Source organism: Clupea harengus, chromosome 25 (assembly GCF_900700415.2).
Source record: "Clupea harengus chromosome 25, Ch_v2.0.2, whole genome shotgun sequence".
In the NCBI taxonomy this organism is placed as follows: domain Eukaryota; kingdom Metazoa; phylum Chordata; class Actinopteri; order Clupeiformes; family Clupeidae; genus Clupea; species Clupea harengus.
The window spans coordinates 9,699,939-9,717,603 of NC_045176.1; the positions used below are offsets into that span (position 1 = coordinate 9,699,939).

At 44.2% G+C, this 17,665-nt stretch overlaps 1 protein-coding gene across 1 annotated transcript in view; it reads right to left on the bottom strand.

Annotated features, from left to right (window-relative positions):
• Window positions 1-2,319: 2,319 nt before the first annotated feature.
• The window catches only part of cdh7a (cadherin 7a), a 47,451-nt gene continuing 32,105 nt past the window's right edge, over window positions 2,320-17,665 (bottom strand). Inside the window, exons 10-12 of the mRNA XM_031563134.2 lie at window positions 13,187-13,304; window positions 12,139-12,390; window positions 2,320-6,182 (exon numbers count right to left, since the gene is read on the bottom strand). Coding sequence (XP_031418994.1) covers window positions 5,668-6,182; window positions 12,139-12,390; window positions 13,187-13,304 — 885 coding nt within the window. The 3' untranslated portion in view covers window positions 2,320-5,667. The remainder of the gene's footprint in view (window positions 6,183-12,138; window positions 12,391-13,186; window positions 13,305-17,665) is intronic.

Genomic DNA, 17,665 nt, shown 5'->3' on the forward strand with positions numbered 1-17,665 from the left:
TGCCTGTCTCCGCAAAACTCCCCTTTCTGAATGCCAATTTGAGCCTGATTTGTGGACACAATAAAAATGCAATGGAACTTTGCATTCATTCAGCGACTCTACGGCCGTTGCTCCGCCAAGGCTGATCTGCAGATTGGGTCTCTGATAGTTCAGTGTGTCCCTGATTGCTCCCTGTATCCCTGGGGGTAGAGGCAAACTCTCTCCGAGTTTCCTCCTCCTTCTGATTGGCTTTGGAGCCTTTTGCGCCCTCAAACCGTGCTGTGAATAGTGCCTGGCCCTCCAGCCGAATCTTTGGATTTCATGAGCGGCCAGAAGAAAGGCCATCCTGTTTGAGAAGTGCATCTCAGCACAGAGAAATCACAATCCATGTATACTCTATGTCGTATTAAAGACTGCAACTTCCATGTGACAGAAGTACTTGAACTAAGCCTCCACTAAAATACCTGTTGGTGTGTTCCGTGTGCTCAGGCTGAAAACCACCCCCCAAACAAGTTCATCTGACTGATATGATTTTTTTTCTTCTAAGGGGGACCCTAGAATGTCAACTTTAGGTGGGGCGATGTTGCCAACTCCTCCAAGCCCTCTTGTGCATTTGCAATCAACACTTTCAAGTCAAAGTATATCACAGTCTGCCAAGGTCAGTTCAAAGCAAGTAAGTAACAGATTCAGCACAGGGCCGACCTGTAGCTGGCACCCTATTAAACATACATAAGGCGCTCAGTAAGCCTCACTTCAGAAATGACACCATTTCTTTTCTACTAGATCAGATCTACTGTACAGTGTTAAATTTTTCATGAAACTTATATTCTACTTTTCCACCTTCGCCCATTGATCTGTTGCCTTCCTTTTACATTCAAATTCACAAAACCTGTTTTTTTTTTACATGTGTTTCGCTTATTACATCTGCTGTCTCAAGGTTGGTTGTGTCCATGAATCTAAACCAATGTTGCCATGAATCCTTAAGCTATCTAGATGGACCTAACCATCTTTTAACCTCAAGTGGTCTCATTAAGGGTCAAAGCCAATTGATGCCCTTTTCAAATGGTTCAAAATGCCTATTAGTCGTATAATTATCATAGGCCCTTTTAATGACTTTTCCACAGATTCTTGAAGGAATAATTGGATTTTTCTTAAAGCAATCTTGTTAAATGTATGAATCACATATTTAATTCAGAGAGAAAATCAATGACAGTGAAAATGTCACTGGCATAGATTCCGGGCCGCTTGTGGAATGAATGTAACAGCGTTTCATAAAGCGGCCGGCACCATGGTCAGCAGCAGCAGGAGTGTCTCACTGGGATAATGAAACAGGGCCCTTTACTTGGGGCTCTCCATTAAACCGCATATGAATTTTAGCCAAACTGATGGCTTTGCACCACCACTGCATTTTTCTGAAATGGATACAGTATTTAATTTTGACCATTAGACGCTAATGAATATTTCGTGGCAATCCACCCCTTCCCTGCGGGGCTCCTTCCTGATGAAGCAGGCGAGGGAGGAGGTGTATTTCATATTACAGTAGGCCTGGGCTTTTACTCACGCTGCATGGCAGAGCAGAACAAGAACAGAGAACAGCTGTGAGCTGTAGACGTAGCGTCGTCCATATTATCCACTTAAACAAAGCATTTCAAAATACTACGATGTTCTTCTTTGTCAACATCTACAAACTGTAATGAATTCATTGTAACTGTTGTTATTACGCATACTATTGATTACTCCAATCAAACACCCCTGACCCATAACACAACACTTTGTATGCTGACTTCAAATTCATTTAATTAATTACACTCTGACGAGATACAAAAAAATGAATGAGAGGGACTACAGTGCTGTAATATTTTATTGTACGTGGTGACACTTGATGGGATACAACCCTCTGTGTGCATCCTGTGGGATGTCCACAGCACTAATTTGGCATGCTGTGGGTGCCATAAGGTATGTGCGAGAGAAGAGTGTTTATTTTGGCTGCCATGACTAGTGCATGGCTGGTGGCCAGCTGTCAGCAGGGGATTCTCAGGTGTTTTCCAGTAATGATCTCTAAATCATTCCTCATCCGCCAATGCTGGAGCAGCGGCGCAGGTAATTACTGAGACGTGTCAACGAGTGTGGTACAACGTGCGTCTAGGCAGCGCTACAAAATGTTAGAGAAGTTGAGAAACACTTTAAGCAGTCTTAATTAACGACCGACAAGAGTTAGAATAATAATAATAATAATAATAATAGTCGACACTAATTGGAACAGAACTGTCAGTCAAGAAAATGAAACACATCTTTATAAAACGGCAAAAATAAGGCATGACAACTCTGGATGAAACAAGATTTATTTCTTTATTGAAAATTATACATATGACTTTCAGTCAAGAGCAATTTTTTTATTTTTTTTTATTTTTGGAAATGTCCTGTACAAAAATTGTTTCTTTCCCTCTCTGCCCAAACTTGCGGAGCTTTTTGAACCTGGGGCACTGATTGTCTGCCTGGCTGAGGGGTTGACGCTCTGCTCTCCCTCCATTCAGGTCTTCTGTCTCCTCTGCTGGAACAGGAAAGGCCACTTAAGATCTCCAGGGACACACAAGCTACCAGAACATAAGCAACAATCTCAATTCAGGAACAATACAAAAAAAACAAGAAAATAACACTGTACATTATACATTTTTGACAAAATACTAAGGTTGAAGTCCTCACTGTCACCTCTGCCAGTGACTGCCCGTCTCCCTACTTTTTCTCCAACATCAGTTACTGATGTGTGAACTGTCTGTTTAGGAAAGCCATGGTGAGTGTAGATGGGGGGTTTTGATGTGGATTGAGACAGAGAGCTGGTCTGACTGATCCCCCTGTGGCAGGACACTGTGTCCGCCGCGACACAAAGTCAAAGTGTGGAGCGATCTTTCCAAGTGACGTGTTGTCATTTTCAACTCTGTGCATGCGTGATTCAGGACCACTGGTCCGGCTGGAAACAAAAAGAGGAAAAATGTGGCATGTTCTCAAAGTCAAGAACAGCATGATGGGGGTTAATTAGTTGCAGTGCGATGTCTCATGGCAAACCTCTCGGCCTTTTAAAGAGACCCGTGCCTCTAAGTAAGCGCCATAGTTGATGGACTGTGCATGTGATTATTAAGTGGCTGTAAATGTCTCCCTGCAAGGATATTTTGGGTCTGGTCCTTCCGCCCCAAGGGGAAGCCCCCTCTTAGTTTGCTGTGTCTGCTTACTGCGGCTAATCCTCGGCAATTCCCTTAATTGAAATGGTATTTATTATTACTTAGTGCCAAAATCTAATGAGATTTCGATTGCCCTTTTAGTTTTCATTTAGAGGAGCCAGTTAACAAATAATTACATTTGCTTTACAACATGAGGACATTCCCAGACTTTCACTGACAATATCCTCAATCTTCATTATCCCCACTGTGGTTGTGAAATGACTACATTATCATTGGCGCTCATTAAGGAGAAGCATCGGCAATGGAGTGAGATGCACTTTCTGTCAAAGATAATGAATGCAGGAATAACAAGGATAGCAATAATGGCGACATAATAACTTTGAATGTTTTTAAGTTCCAAAGTGTTTGTCTGAATTGTACAGACACACAAATCTTAGGTGTGGTTCACCCGTGGTTCACACTTGCACATTCAGAAATGAACTTGAAGCGTAAAATAAATACTTTTTTGTCAAGAAATGAGCTAATGCCTCGGGGTCTGAGACACAAACAGTGCTGTCGAGGTCAAAAGCATTCTTTAATAGCACTAGAATGTTTGCTCTGCATGTATTTAAAGCCCAGCAGAGAATGAATCCCTAAAAAGCCTTTCTCAGCGCAATACACTTGATGGAATTGACACGACTGACAGTTTTCAACATGACTATGAAAGCAAAGCATTTTATTATTTTGCTTGAGAGATACTACGTGTCTATAAGCAAACAGCTTGAATTTCATCTCTGTCCTTGTATTTCAAACCAGAGCTGGGAGTTGAGCCATGTTCACCTCTGCGAGCATGTTTGTGGATGTATGTTTATGCTCTGTAACACAGCAGAATCATCCATCAAATCGCTTTCAGGGGTTAATTTAGCTAAGGCCTTTTAAGCATCGGACATGGCTCACCCCATTCATCAAACTCAGTGGTTGCTTACACCAGTGAATTCACTGGTTGTGCACTCACTTCAAAAGCATGACTTCATAGAAAATATCTAAGTACCCAATATACTTATGCATAGGGTCATATTTCAATGACTGCTGGGACAGTATATTAATAATATTATCCATTAGGAGATTTTAAAAAGATGAGCCAGTGAAAGTCTCTGTCCACTATTCGTCAGGCAATATTTTTTACGGCCACTTCTTACATTCTACATATGAAGATATTCCCTTTGAGGATTTTATAAATACTGTTTTTATTGTAAATCAAAAATACCCTCTGACTCCATATCAATATTTCAGAGAAAAGAAAAACTGGAACTGAATGCACTCATTACAGACAGCTTAGCTGCTCTCGGCTGCTCGATATTACATTTATTTTTTAGAAATAAAAACTATACTCATAACTATATTCAACATATTCCACTGTTTACTCAGCACAGAGTCTAGTGAAGCAGCCTTACAAAGAAAGCCCAACATGACACCAAGCAATCCTCTCAGACAGCGCTCCAAACCTACAGCCCCTCCCCCCCACACACACACACACACACAAGCCACCCGTTCCAGCTCTCCATTCCAGAAACACACCTGTAGGAAACGGTATCAGGGTCTTTCAGTGCCACCATATCATTCATTAGAGAACCGGGGAGGCAGTCCTCGGAACCATGTTTTGATGCATGCCGCTGCATGTTGCATGGCGCCCCCCTACCGTAACTCCCCCAGCAAGAGGCTGGTCTTTGCTTAATCTGCAGTAATGGTGGGAGACTTAAGAACACCTTGAGCAACATTAAAGCCTCCGCTGGAGCTTTAGCCTTTAAACATGTAGCCTGACAGCCCCGGCTGTGATTCTTGTAAAAGGCCTGTTTAGGGAGCAGTGTTGGGATGACAACATCTTGTTAAGACAGTTCAGTTGTATAATTTATCATTTGCGATACCTATTTTTTTTTCAAGAAGCAAAGATCCACAAATGATTGAAATACTTGTGGAAATAAAGAGACACTGATACGGACTGAGGAGGGCGTTACGGCAAGACCACTGGACTGGCAGGTGGCACAGTTTTTGTTTTGGTCACCACAGGACTATGGACCAGAGGACTCAAGTACATCCCTTCCAGATGAAAGTAATGTGCTGCAGTGCACCTCACTCCATTGAAAGGTTCTTTGATAGATGTGACACTTAGCTTCAATTGTGCACAAAGTTCTTCCATTTTCATGTTATTTTCAAGTGTTTCATATATAAACAAAATCCAAAGTCCGTTGTCCCTTTTCTGTGAAATTATTGTTGTTAATAGTCAGGCCATGACAAAAGCCCTGAAGTGCTCAAAAAAGGGTCTTCCTATATCACTCCCACGTATATCTCTTGTGTGCTTGTTGGATTTCGACACTGAGACAGATTTTTGTTCCACAATAAGTTGAAATATTCATAATATTCTCATTCCCATCTGAACCGTTCTTCTTCTCCTTCAGCTTCAGCTTCATGTTGAAGGTCAGGCAGAAAGGACTTAAAAAAAAAAAGAAGAAAAAACCCTAGACACAACCCCCAGCTAGGAGGAGAATATATTACTGCCATCAGTGTGACCATACAAGTCAGCCAGCTTCCTGAAGCGCGGTCCCCAGTCGCTGAGGTAGTCATAGTTCTGGTCCGAGTCTGTGCTCAGGGACTCCAGGGTGCTGAGGGACTCGGCCACCGAGCCGCTGCCCTCGAAGGCGTATGTCTGCAGGGAGTCGTACGGAGGCGCTGTGGGGTCCACGTCCGCCTCCTTCAGCCGGTCCCAGATGAACTCCCGGAAGATGCCGTTGTTATCTGCCGGGACGGCCTTGTAGGGCGGGGGCCGCGGCGCGTACAGCGTCGTCACCTCAGGGGTGACGTCTCGGCGGGACTTGCTGTCGCGCACCACGTTCAGGTTGCGGAGGGCCACCATGTCGAAGGCCTCCGTGTCCTCCTCGCCGCCGCCCTCGTCGTCGTAGCGCACAATGTTCTCCCGCACGTCCCGGTCCTCGTCCAGGATCAACGGCTCCTTCTTCCGCCGCCGCATCATCACAATTAGCAACACCAGCACTGAGAGAGAGACAGAAAGTAGAGAGAGAGAGAGAGAGAGAGAAAGAAAGAGAGAGAGAGAGAGAGACAGAGAGAAAGACAGAGAGAGAGAGAGACGGAGAGAGAAAGTGGTTATTAGAGCCAAAAATAAAGACAAATTCTTCTTGAATTGTGTTTGTCAGTCTGAAAGAACTGCACAATGAGACACTGAAGATCATTTCCTCCAGCATGCCATAAAACATTCACAGGACCAGCACTAGAGCCGGGGAGAAAGGCTGGTTGCAGGCTGATTTAATCTTCTCCTATACTGGTGTTGACAACAGTGAAATACACCCGCCTGACCCAGCATTCACACAAACACTCAAGTTTACACACTCCATCATGCAGGGCATTCACCTTCAAATAATGTCAACACAGTCACACATATTGTCCACATACATATAGCCACACTCATGTAAATACACACACACACACACACACACACACACACACACACACACACACACACACTCACACACACACACAAACACTCACATATACACACAAATAATGTGCATCTGTGCACACATGCTAGACATACCTCCACATACCTCCACACAACATTACACACACGCCCATGCATCCCTTCAGCCAATGGCTGGGTAGCTGGTCGTGGGCCGTGCTATAGTCATCTCACTTTTGTCACTGTCAGTGTTTGCTGATGCACAGAAACCATGGCGCAATATGCATGCAGATTCAGAGAGCGTGGGGGATTTAAGAGCAGCAGAATATGCTGTAAATATCAGGGTTTAACAGCAACTGGCTCGACTCCGCCGCTCACACAAGCAGCTTACACTGTCCAAGCCAGCACTAAATCCTTTTTATGGCTCCAGCATATGCCTACACTATCTGGTAAATAAGGCCAGATAAATAAGAGTTATGTGCAAGGCAAAAGTAAATAAATAAATGAGTTAAAATAATCAAATTTCCTTGAACGCAATGAGCCGGTACAGTTATGGTTTCTAACCTGATATTAGGTCAGGTCTATCCTTTAATTTCAAACAAATTGAATAATGAACTTCCATATTTCAGGAAAACCAAAATATATAGAAATAATAATGCTACCAGCAGTAAAAATGGCGAGTCCAGGCACTGTGAGTAATTCCCTTATAAAGCAGCAAACCCAGTTATTGCCCCTTAGAGAGGGAGAGCAGACAGAAGAAGTGTGATGTGTGTGAGGGGGTAAGCCGAGGCATGGCGTAACTCAGCGGTCGCAAAGTAAACAGGCTCCAGCTCGGGCTGTTTCTGGCACCATGGAAACCGCACACCACACCCACCTCGGCAGCGTCCTTCCAGCATTCCTCAGCCCACCTCCAGTCTCCAGATATACATGAGGCTGGCTTTACGGAAGCTGTCTAATAATACATGCTCTTAATCTCCCACAGGCAAAAATAAAAACAAAAAACAAACAGAGACGCAAGGATTCTTAGCTGGTTTCATGGAAGGTGAGAGGAAAACGCCTGACAAGTAAAGAGAAACAGAAAGGACAAGTGAAAGAGAGAGAGAGAGACAGAGAGAGAGAGAGAGAGAGAGAGAGAGTGACAAGCAGGAGCCCTCAAATAGGGCTGAGAGGTGTGAAAGACTGTGACTAAAAGCGAGGGAGACATAAAAACGTGTGTGAGCAGAAGAAAGAGAGAGAGAGAGAGAGAGACAGAGAGAGAGAGAGAGAAAGAGAGGGAGCGTGCGTGCGTGCGTGCGTGCGTGAGAGAGAATGTCTAATGATCCATCCCTCAGCCCTGCCACCAGCAGGGTGAAATATGGAGGGCTGGGGCTCATAGCTCATCCTTGAGGTCGCCAGTGCGCCGTCTTCCCTGGGACAGACGAGCCGAGGCAGGATGGTCCGGGGGTGGGGAGAGGACAGCGCGTGCGCTTGCATAATCACAAGACAAACACTGAGGGGGGTGGGCCGATGAAGAGGAGAGCAATCAAGATAGATAGAGACCGACTTCACGCCCACTGCTCCAGGAATCCAGTTCAAACGAGAGACAGCCCGAGTTATTTGTCCGGGATTACTCGTCCATTGTGTCTCAATTGGGCAAACTGCAAATCTGCCTCGCCCCAGAGACGGGGCTAAAAGTCTGGATGGTAAACAGCCGACTTTACATAATCGGAAACACATTAGCGCCATATCAATCTACATGTGGGATGGCTCGTGGCTTTTTTTTTGCATGGCAAATCACTTCCCCCTCGAAATAGCACTCGCTATGACTGATTGGTCTAAATGGTTGGATTCGCCAAATATAGTGGTGAAATACATCACAAGCGTCAGCCACATTCCTGACATCAAATTTTGTCAATGCTCATGGATATTTTCACAGTGAGACAAAGATTTACGATGGCCCTTTCAGCATGGAAATGTATTTCTATGTCACAAATCCCGCACCAAATGCCCTTTTAGATATGAGAACGCCTTCAGAATAGTTCCTTCTTTTATGTGTGAGATGCCATACAGTGATTATGTGGGTGTGATAAAGACCTAATTTACACCCTTTCATCTAAAGTGTTACAGACTGCCCACACTTAAAGGCCTGATTTAGCCTTAGTGCAGTTTTGACACAAGATGGATGTTCAGAGGGAGCAGTGGATCAATTGAACATTATCTCCAATTTGCGGTAATTGGATTGAGAAAACAATCCATCATGCAGAATCAATGGAACAACAAGTGGAATATTTTGTGGGGCCTCCTTCTCATCGATGTCTTCAAAATGAGTCTGTGCTATTATGGTATGAGCTGTTGTTTTAATCCCCCCCCCCTCTCTGTCTCTCTCTTTCTCTCTCACACACTCTGTCTCTTTCACCCTTCTTTCCCTGTGTCCCTATTTTGCTTCCTTTGTTTATGGCTGAACAACTTAATACAAGCAAATGCCCAAAGCTTTATCTGCCAATCAAGACTACCACATGGTAACGGAAGGAATATTGGTAGTTTGACCTTCCGACCTGTTTGTTTTTTTTCTTTTTTACTGCTAAGTACAATCCATCTCCCTCCACGCAGTCCTAGCATTACAAGCTCAGTGAAACTGTAGGAACATTAAGGACCACCATCCTGGCTGGGTCGAGTTCAGGGTCAGGCAAATTAGAATGCTGCATCTTTTGTACATGAGGCAGAAACTGTAGGTATGAGTTGCGGTAAAATGAGGGAAGGAGGGAGGGAGAGAGAGAGGGAGAGAGAGAGAAAGAGAGAGAGAAAGAGAGAGGGAGAGAGAGCCATTCCGGCCGGGTCCTTGAACTTTCCTCTTTCATGTGACCTGGCTTTATCCCGCTACCTAAAGTACTCTAATGAGGGAGAGGTGTGCCTCAGATCTCAAATGCAGACTTCTGGAGCGCCTGTCATTGCTTGAGATGCACTCCTGAAATTGTTTAGATTAATGCCGGAGAATAAAAAAGACACATAAACAAAATGTGACTAACATCTCTTGGAAATGGGAATGGAAACACAACATTTCATCTCTCCCCCCCCCCATAGTGTTGAACCTCCACTAGGTAAGTGTCAAATGATAAGGATCCGTTCACAAGGAGCACAGCACAAAAAATTAAAACAAATAACATGTATACAGTATACCAGTCACTGTGCTGCACCCTTATGTGTCACTATGGTAACAGGACATAATCAAACTTGATGAAGTACCACTCGTGGTCGACCGAGAGTGATTCAGTATAGCTTGATAAACATTAATGTGCTTAATGCAGATTTGAACAGAGAGTAGTGCGCCACTCACTGCTTCAGTGAGCACACGGCATCGTGTCTTGGACGCATTCACGGCTGCATTAGGTGCCGTGTTTTTGTCCTGCTATTTTTGCTGTTTGTTTAGTGTGACTAATCCAGACGGCATTGGGCACACAAGGCTCGTTGATTCATTATTCTTTAAAAAGAGAGCGAGAGAGAGAGAGAGAGAGAGAGAGAGAGAGAAGGAAGGATCTGCTCACTGATTTCTTCCTCCACAGCGTTCCCCATCCTCCACCTTTCCTCTCAGCCAGAGAGAGAGAGAGCAAGCTTGGCTCTGCCCCGAGGGCTCTGCTTTCCCTGCCCAAAATAACTGCTCAGATCAGCCAGCGCACAGGCCTAATCCTGCTGTTGTGGGATGCTGGCTGATTTTTTTTTCTTCTTAGTCAGGGCAGTGGCAAAGGCACTGCTACAAATGTCTTGCAAGAGCTAGAATTAATCAAACAACGAATGGCTAAGAAGCTTGGGAGAGAGAGAGAAACAGGGAGAGGGTAGCCTCGGGGCAACCATCAGAATTATGTTTACTTCACTAACAAGGTCCTGGAGTTCTGTTTTGCATGGTACCGTATTTAACTGTAATCTCCTCAAATTAATCTCAAGAAAATTTCTAATTGCTTCATATTTAGACTCGGAAAATGTTTCTGAACATACATTCTGTGGATGTTATGAAATGTCCTCTCGAAGATTGTATCCTTTTATTTTTTATTTCTGGACAGTCATAGCAGAGTTCTAGTCTATTATAACATTTATCAGTTTAAATGGAATCCAGGGTCTTTTCATTATTGGCTGTACTTTGAAATGTTATATTTCAGTTACAGGAATATATTGTATGCGTTAAAAATGGTTTTTACTGTTGGCTTTCACGGCACTCTGGCTTGGCATTCACAGCACAACACGATTCATGTTTTTTTCCCCCCTACTAATAGTCAGATGTACTGAAATGATGCCATAGCCCATCAGTATGGAGCCTGGCTGCCTGGCTGCCTGGCTGCCTGGCTGTCTAAATCTGAGTTCTTCTTTAGTGGTGAAGAAGATGGGTTTAGACTCTTCCACCCATGTCCATCATTAGCAGTGCGATTGACTGGTCTTCAGTCTAAACTACACATCTTTTTCTCTTTGCTCTGTCTTCCTCCTGTCTCAGCCATGATTGCCATAATCTGGGATGTGGTCTGAGCATCATGGCATGCAAAGGGCAGAGCATAAATGGAGGACGAAGAATTGTGAAGTGGAGGGAGATATAATGTTTAGAGTCAATTACAGAGAACAAAGAATTATTCAGTGGTATTGCATAAGAAAATGTAAGAGATGACAATGCGTGTGCTGTATCCATGTTGACTGAATCGAAGTGGTTCTTCCGCTCAGATCAGAGAGAATCCCATCAGAATCCCATCATTCGGCCCAACCACAGCAATGATCTCTCAACACTTGATCTCTCAAAGCATCACAAAATATCAATTTGTTGTGTAGCAGCTATGCCACACTGGAATACTACAAGCCTTCCTTCGGCAACACTGCACCAAAATGTGTCATGTTTCCAATCCATTACCTCTGTCTTGGCCTGTACTTAACTCTGTTAAGACTGCAAGCCTGTGTGCTGAAACAGATTATCAGTGCCATAGCCTAATCAAGAAATCAATCTGTCCATCAACTAGGCATTCAGTCCCACAGCAGTCTCCGGGTCAACAAATCAAAACAAAGCGGGAGTCATCAGCCGGTCCAGAGGTAAGGCACGGCACACTGGGCGATGTACTCTCATGTAACAATCAGCTAATGAATCCCCTGAAATAGCAATCAGCAAAGGGCCGGACCACCAAAGAGCAGGAAAATGGGACAGTCTGGCCATACAGGTCATTCTAGACAAAGTGAAGGGAGGACTGGCTGATTGCCTGGTGTTGCACAAACACTCATGGCCAGAAAAAGCAAATGTCAAAGACATGTGAATCCATCGTGGGTCAAATGATTTGCTTGCTGAAATGGCGTTGATATTGAACTGTAAGGTAGAATTGACAATGAAAATGCATGTAACTCAAAGTAATTATTAGATACATTGGCACATGTGGTTTCTATCATAGAGTTCAAACATACATGACATGTGCTGATACCACTGAGAAAAAGACACTTTTTGCATTCTTGACTCATTTATACAACAAAGAAAATGAGACCAAATGTCCTGTCTTGTGTGTCAGGGCCCTAGAGAAGGCGAGGGCTGTGTCTTACCCAGCAGGGTGAGGATGCACGCCAGGATGGCGATGAGAGCGCCGGTGCTGAGGCCGGCTGACAGCATGAAGGCTTCTGTCCCACAGGACTGGGGAGAGCCGTCCCCGTCGCACTCGCACACGCGGATGGAGAGGGTGTTGGTGCTGCTCAGGGCCGGCGTCCCGCTGTCCACGATGAGCACCGGCAGCCGGTACATAGACTGCTGCCTCCGCTGGAAGCCGGTGCGCTTGGTCAAGATGGAGGCTGTGTTGTCTGGAAGCGAGGGGGGGGAGGAAATGAAATCAAATGAATATGTAAATATGACTATGAATATTTATGGGGGGGGGGGGGGGGTAATTTAGATGGGGACCTACAGCAAATAGCTTAGATTGATGACAGTCATTTTCAAGTTTTACAATTCCATGCAGGGATGTGTTGGATTTGTATTTCCCTGACTCAGCTGACTGAGGAAGGGGTCATTAGTGATCATCTTCAGGAAAGTCAGTAGACCATGCTGTCTAAAAAGCCTGGCCAGTCACCAGGTACACTGCAGCAGGGTAGCAGGAGAGATGGATGCACGTATTTTGTTGATGAAGCTTGTCACAGTCTCAAAGACCTGGACCTGATCCCAGTACGTTCTTTTTTTTCTATGGATGTGATCATGGGAAATCTGGGGGAAATGAATCTGGCTGTGGTCTGAAGCCATGTGGTTAACACGGAACCTTTTTAATAGTTAAAGGGCCAGACGACACTTCATTAGTCCCGACTGCGGGGTGACGTAAATCCCCCAAAAACAGGATGTGGGAAAACAAAATAAGAATAAGAAATGAAGTTGCACTAAACTTTGTTTGACCCACACATGAAATATAACTACATAAACTATACAGCTGTAAGGATATAAACTGTGTATATAGTGCACTGCTCTGCTCAAGCTATCATCTGCTGCTGAAATGTGGTGAAAACTATTTTACAAAAAAGAAAAATGGCTTCAGAATCTAGTAACTAGATCAGATCAGCACAGGAAGTGCTTCCCCAAAAAAATAAAAAAAATAAAATAAAAATGGATAACCTTTATTATCTCTCAAGGTGAAGTTCAGGTTGCCAGCAGCCTCAGCAGCAAGAGAGAAGAAGAAGCGATGTCCGCTGGGTGGTTCGTCTCGATCCACTGCGCTTATGGTTTCGATCACCTGCAGGAAAACTACTTTATTAGACTTATAAACCAGACCTGAGAGCAGCATTAATATTTTGTTAACCCATCTCATAATAGCAGGAGACAATCTCTCAGGTTGGGATTGTGGTTAGGGCTTCAAGGGAAATCAATACTTGGAGAAAGACAGACAGTGTGGACCCGAACAAATCATTGACATCCTTGCATTGTAAGTTCAAGTCAATTATTGCAAATATCCGGATGGAACACATATTTATCTCAATACATCCGGCAGCAAAATGTTCAGATTGTGTCAAGGAATTCGACCACACTTTCAAGAGAGGGAGAGAGAGAGAGGGAGAGAGGGGGAGAGAGGGAGAGAGGGGGGGGGGGGAGAGAGAGGGAGAGCTTCTAAAAAGTGCCATGTTTTAAAGATGATTATCTAGGGTGCCCCATCAGGTGGTGCTATAAGAAGCTTCCCTCGACACCACTGTGGTCTAATCTGCAGGCTTTGGCTGGGTTAAATACTGTGTGCAGAGTGATCCCCCAGTGTCCAGCCGGAGTCAGCACAAACTCAATCTGCTAGAAAATCTCATGAGACCAGCTCCACAGGGCAGTAGGGAGAGGGCGCAGTAAGTAGACTCACCCAGCACGGTACATCTAGCTTTCAGCCGCTACATTAATGGGGGACGTGCTTAACGTTTAATTTATTTAGTCAATGATTCAGGTTTAATCTCTCGCCCTTACTAGAAGTCATTACTTGGCAAAGGTAAGGGTAATGGGTGGTGGTTTTTTTTATTATCTGTAAATATATCTTAATCATGAAAGCGATTCTAACTGAAAATTACTAAAAAAAGGTTTTCCGTCCACTAGCGTAACATGTTTAATATGAAATGCTTGACTTCTACATTAATGCAAACATTATGATGAAATAAAATATGAACGAGCTCACAGAGCTGTAGCTTATGGTAAAAGGCTTGAATACTTAGTGTCCACAGTGGAATAAAATGAGAGTGGGTGAAGAGTGTACTGCAGGGTGCCTGCAAAATAAGATAAAATAAGAAAATATATGGAGGACGGGACTGGACTCTGTCTTAGACACATAACATCAACTCGCACTTTTAACACCTTTGTAAAGGAGTCAGGCACCACATTGGCAAATTAATAATTAAGGCAGAACAACTTGCAATTATTAATGACATGAATCATATATTGAGGTCCAGTGATGCCATGATTAAGTTCAAATCAAATCCTAAACAAGGCGTATATTGCAATATATAATTCATATTCATTAATAAGTCATCAGATTGAGTGGACTAATGAACGCTGACATGATTATAGGAACTCTGTGATCAGAAACCGTGGAGACAGAATGGGAGAAGGACATAGCGAGTGAGCCACAGAAAGATAGAAAGAGAGAGAGAGAGAGAGAGAGAGAGAGAGAGAGAGAGAGAGAGAGAGAGAAAGAGAGAGATATTTTGCTCAGCAGCTTTCAGAGGAGATTGAGTATCGCCATTCATGTGACTGAACCTTCTCTAGCTGCAGGGCAAATCTTTAACCCCGTACCACAAGCATCTCAGGAGGCTGGCCAGTCAAGCGGAGACTAATGCTCGGACCTGACAGCCGGAGATGACCACATTATCACAGTCTGTCAGCGAACCAACCACAGCCCAGCGAGGGAGGCCTTCTCCTCTGGCGAGAGACGTGATGACATAAGCTTTCCCTTAATTACAAAACCCAGTCGTTGCCAGAGCGAGTACGGCATGTAAATACAATATATGAGTGAATAAATATGAATAAATAAATGTTTTTAATCTCAACGACTATGGGTTTTGGGAGGGAAGCAAAAAAAGGAGGCATGGTCTAAAGGATCTTTTTCGGATGAGACAAAGTACCCTGAAAGTGCAGATGTTGCTCTAACTTATTTAGTGATGTATCATGCTGTCAACCAGTAGACAATGTTATAAGTCTCCGAATGACATTGGAGACAAAGGAGAGAGGCAGATGAAGGGCACGGAGGTGAGGGCGCAGAGCTAAAAAAAATGGGAGGCGAGGCACAGAAAAGGAGCGAGGACGACCCCATTAGAGCATGCTTGTTTGCTGGGGATTTGGGGAGGGCACTCTTTTACAACTTACCATCTGCTTCTAACTCAACAGGGGGGTTCTACCTATCGGCACCTGGCCCATTCGTTTCCTTGTTGTTACATATTCTGTCATTAAAAATCAGTTACACGACACAAAAGAGTTTGACTAGGATATGATTACCAACACAGTTTGCCTTGAGTGTAAAAATGATTAAAAAAAAGCTGATTTTCACATATGCAAACCAAGGCCGTGAACATTTACAAATGAGACACCAAGGAAAGGAAGAAACCTGAACTTGAAAAACTCTGAAATTTTACAATACAAATCATGCAAACTAAAAATCATAATACCTTGATTTTGCGTTCCCTTCCAAGAGGACTCGCTTGTGAAAATATCAATAAACATTCAACAGCACTCAACAGCACACATTCAATATGTCTCCTGAGAGACCCTAACCCCGAGAGACCCATGAAAACAATCAAAGTCAGAGAGGAGTAATAACTATCCACAGGGATAAGTCATATCCCCTCGTCTCCGGCGGCTGCCTGGCTTTTCTGTTTCTCCCCAAGTAAACCCCGGTGTCTCACAATGAGTAAGAGGCATTCCACAGACACAAGCAAACGAGCCAAGTGAGACATAATAAACCTAAGAAGACACCTTCAACGTCACTCTGATTTAAGCAAAAAAAACAAACAAACAAACAACAACAAGTGCTGTGCTGTGCTGTAAACATATGATAACACATCATAGCAGACCATGGCCTTTCATGCTCAGCACTGAGTAGTATTGTCACCAGGCTGTTGCTCAGAGCGATCCTTTGGTCAAAGATATCAGAGCCCAACACACATGGCGGAGGACTGTAAACGATTAGAAAAACATCCAGCGTTTTTCATTTCCCAGCAGACAGACAGGAGACACCTAGCAGACAGACAGGAGACACCTAGGGTCTGCTGTGCTACGGGGAGACGGGAAAGTAATTGAACCGGTAATATGAAAGCGAGTCTTTTGAAAGTTAGAATGACTGAGTGAGGGCCAGGAGGGGGACAAAAAAAAAAAACACATAGACCAGGTTCCCGAGGGGGGATCTGTGTGTTGCTTTCGAAAGCACAGCGATAGTGTCTGTCAGATGAGCCCGCAAGCAAGCACCTCCCTCACACATTATAAGAGTGAGATGGAGAGAGAGGGAGAGAGCGGGAGAGGGAGAGAGAGAGGGAGAGGGAGAGGGAGAGAGAGAGAGAGAGAGAGAGAGAGAGAGAGAGAGAGAGAGAGAGAGAACAAACATCAGTCTCTGTGCGACTTTGGAATGTCAGAGCTTTAGCCTAATTGCTGTAACACAAACACTGTCGTTCCAACAGGGAGAGATAAGCCTGATTCTTTGCACCCCCCACAGCCTACTATTCTCCCTATGTGCCCCCTCTCTCTCCCTCGCTCTTTCTGCTTTCAGTTGAGGGCCCTGATGGGAGAAATGAATTGTCTTCAAGCGCTCTTTATGGCTGTTTCACAGCTCTCTCAATCAGCGCAACAATCAACCTGTTTTCCTTACTAGATTGACATGCTAATCCAAATTACTATTAGAGGCTTGGCCCACTTCTGCAACAGTGGAAACATCACAATTGTAGGAGAATGCTTCAACCCTGCAGAAATATACTCAAGCGACTTGGGTCTTTAGACCACAACCCGGCTCCGGCTTAGAGAGGTCTATGTAGCGTGTCCAATGGCCGTGTCATTTAGCATTGCATAAATGTAAATGTGATTCAAGCAAAGGTCAATAGCCTGTGCAGTCCATCAGACACCATCTCCTGCCAGCGCGAATGGCTTTTATTATGCTCATTAGGAGGAGGCCAGGGGTTTAACACCTTGTCGGCTTACGTTATAATTGAAGCTATTCATCAGTGAGTAATGTCATTATATTTTAACCACTGTGACTGTACAGTTATGTTCCTATTAGCCAAACCGGAGGTTTCGTGCAAGTGACTATTTTTAAAACGCAAGGGTCACAAGACGCCCATGCTTCCGTAGCGCTGCTGATATATTGTCACATTTACATTTATCACGTTATTACATTGAAAGAAGTGAGGACTTCTCTGTGCCGTGGAGTTGACCACCACTGCAGGACCCTGGCCCGTGCCCCCTTCTGCCCCGACTCTCCAACAAACCAATTTCATGCCACAGTCACCGTCATCCCATTTGAATTGATGTGAACCATTTTCCACACCAGCGAGTCCTGTTTTGATCCTCTGATTGGAATGGCCTGCTGCTGGAATCCATGTGCGGCCCCCTTTTCACCGTTTTTGTCCAGCTGGGTTTTTTTTTTTT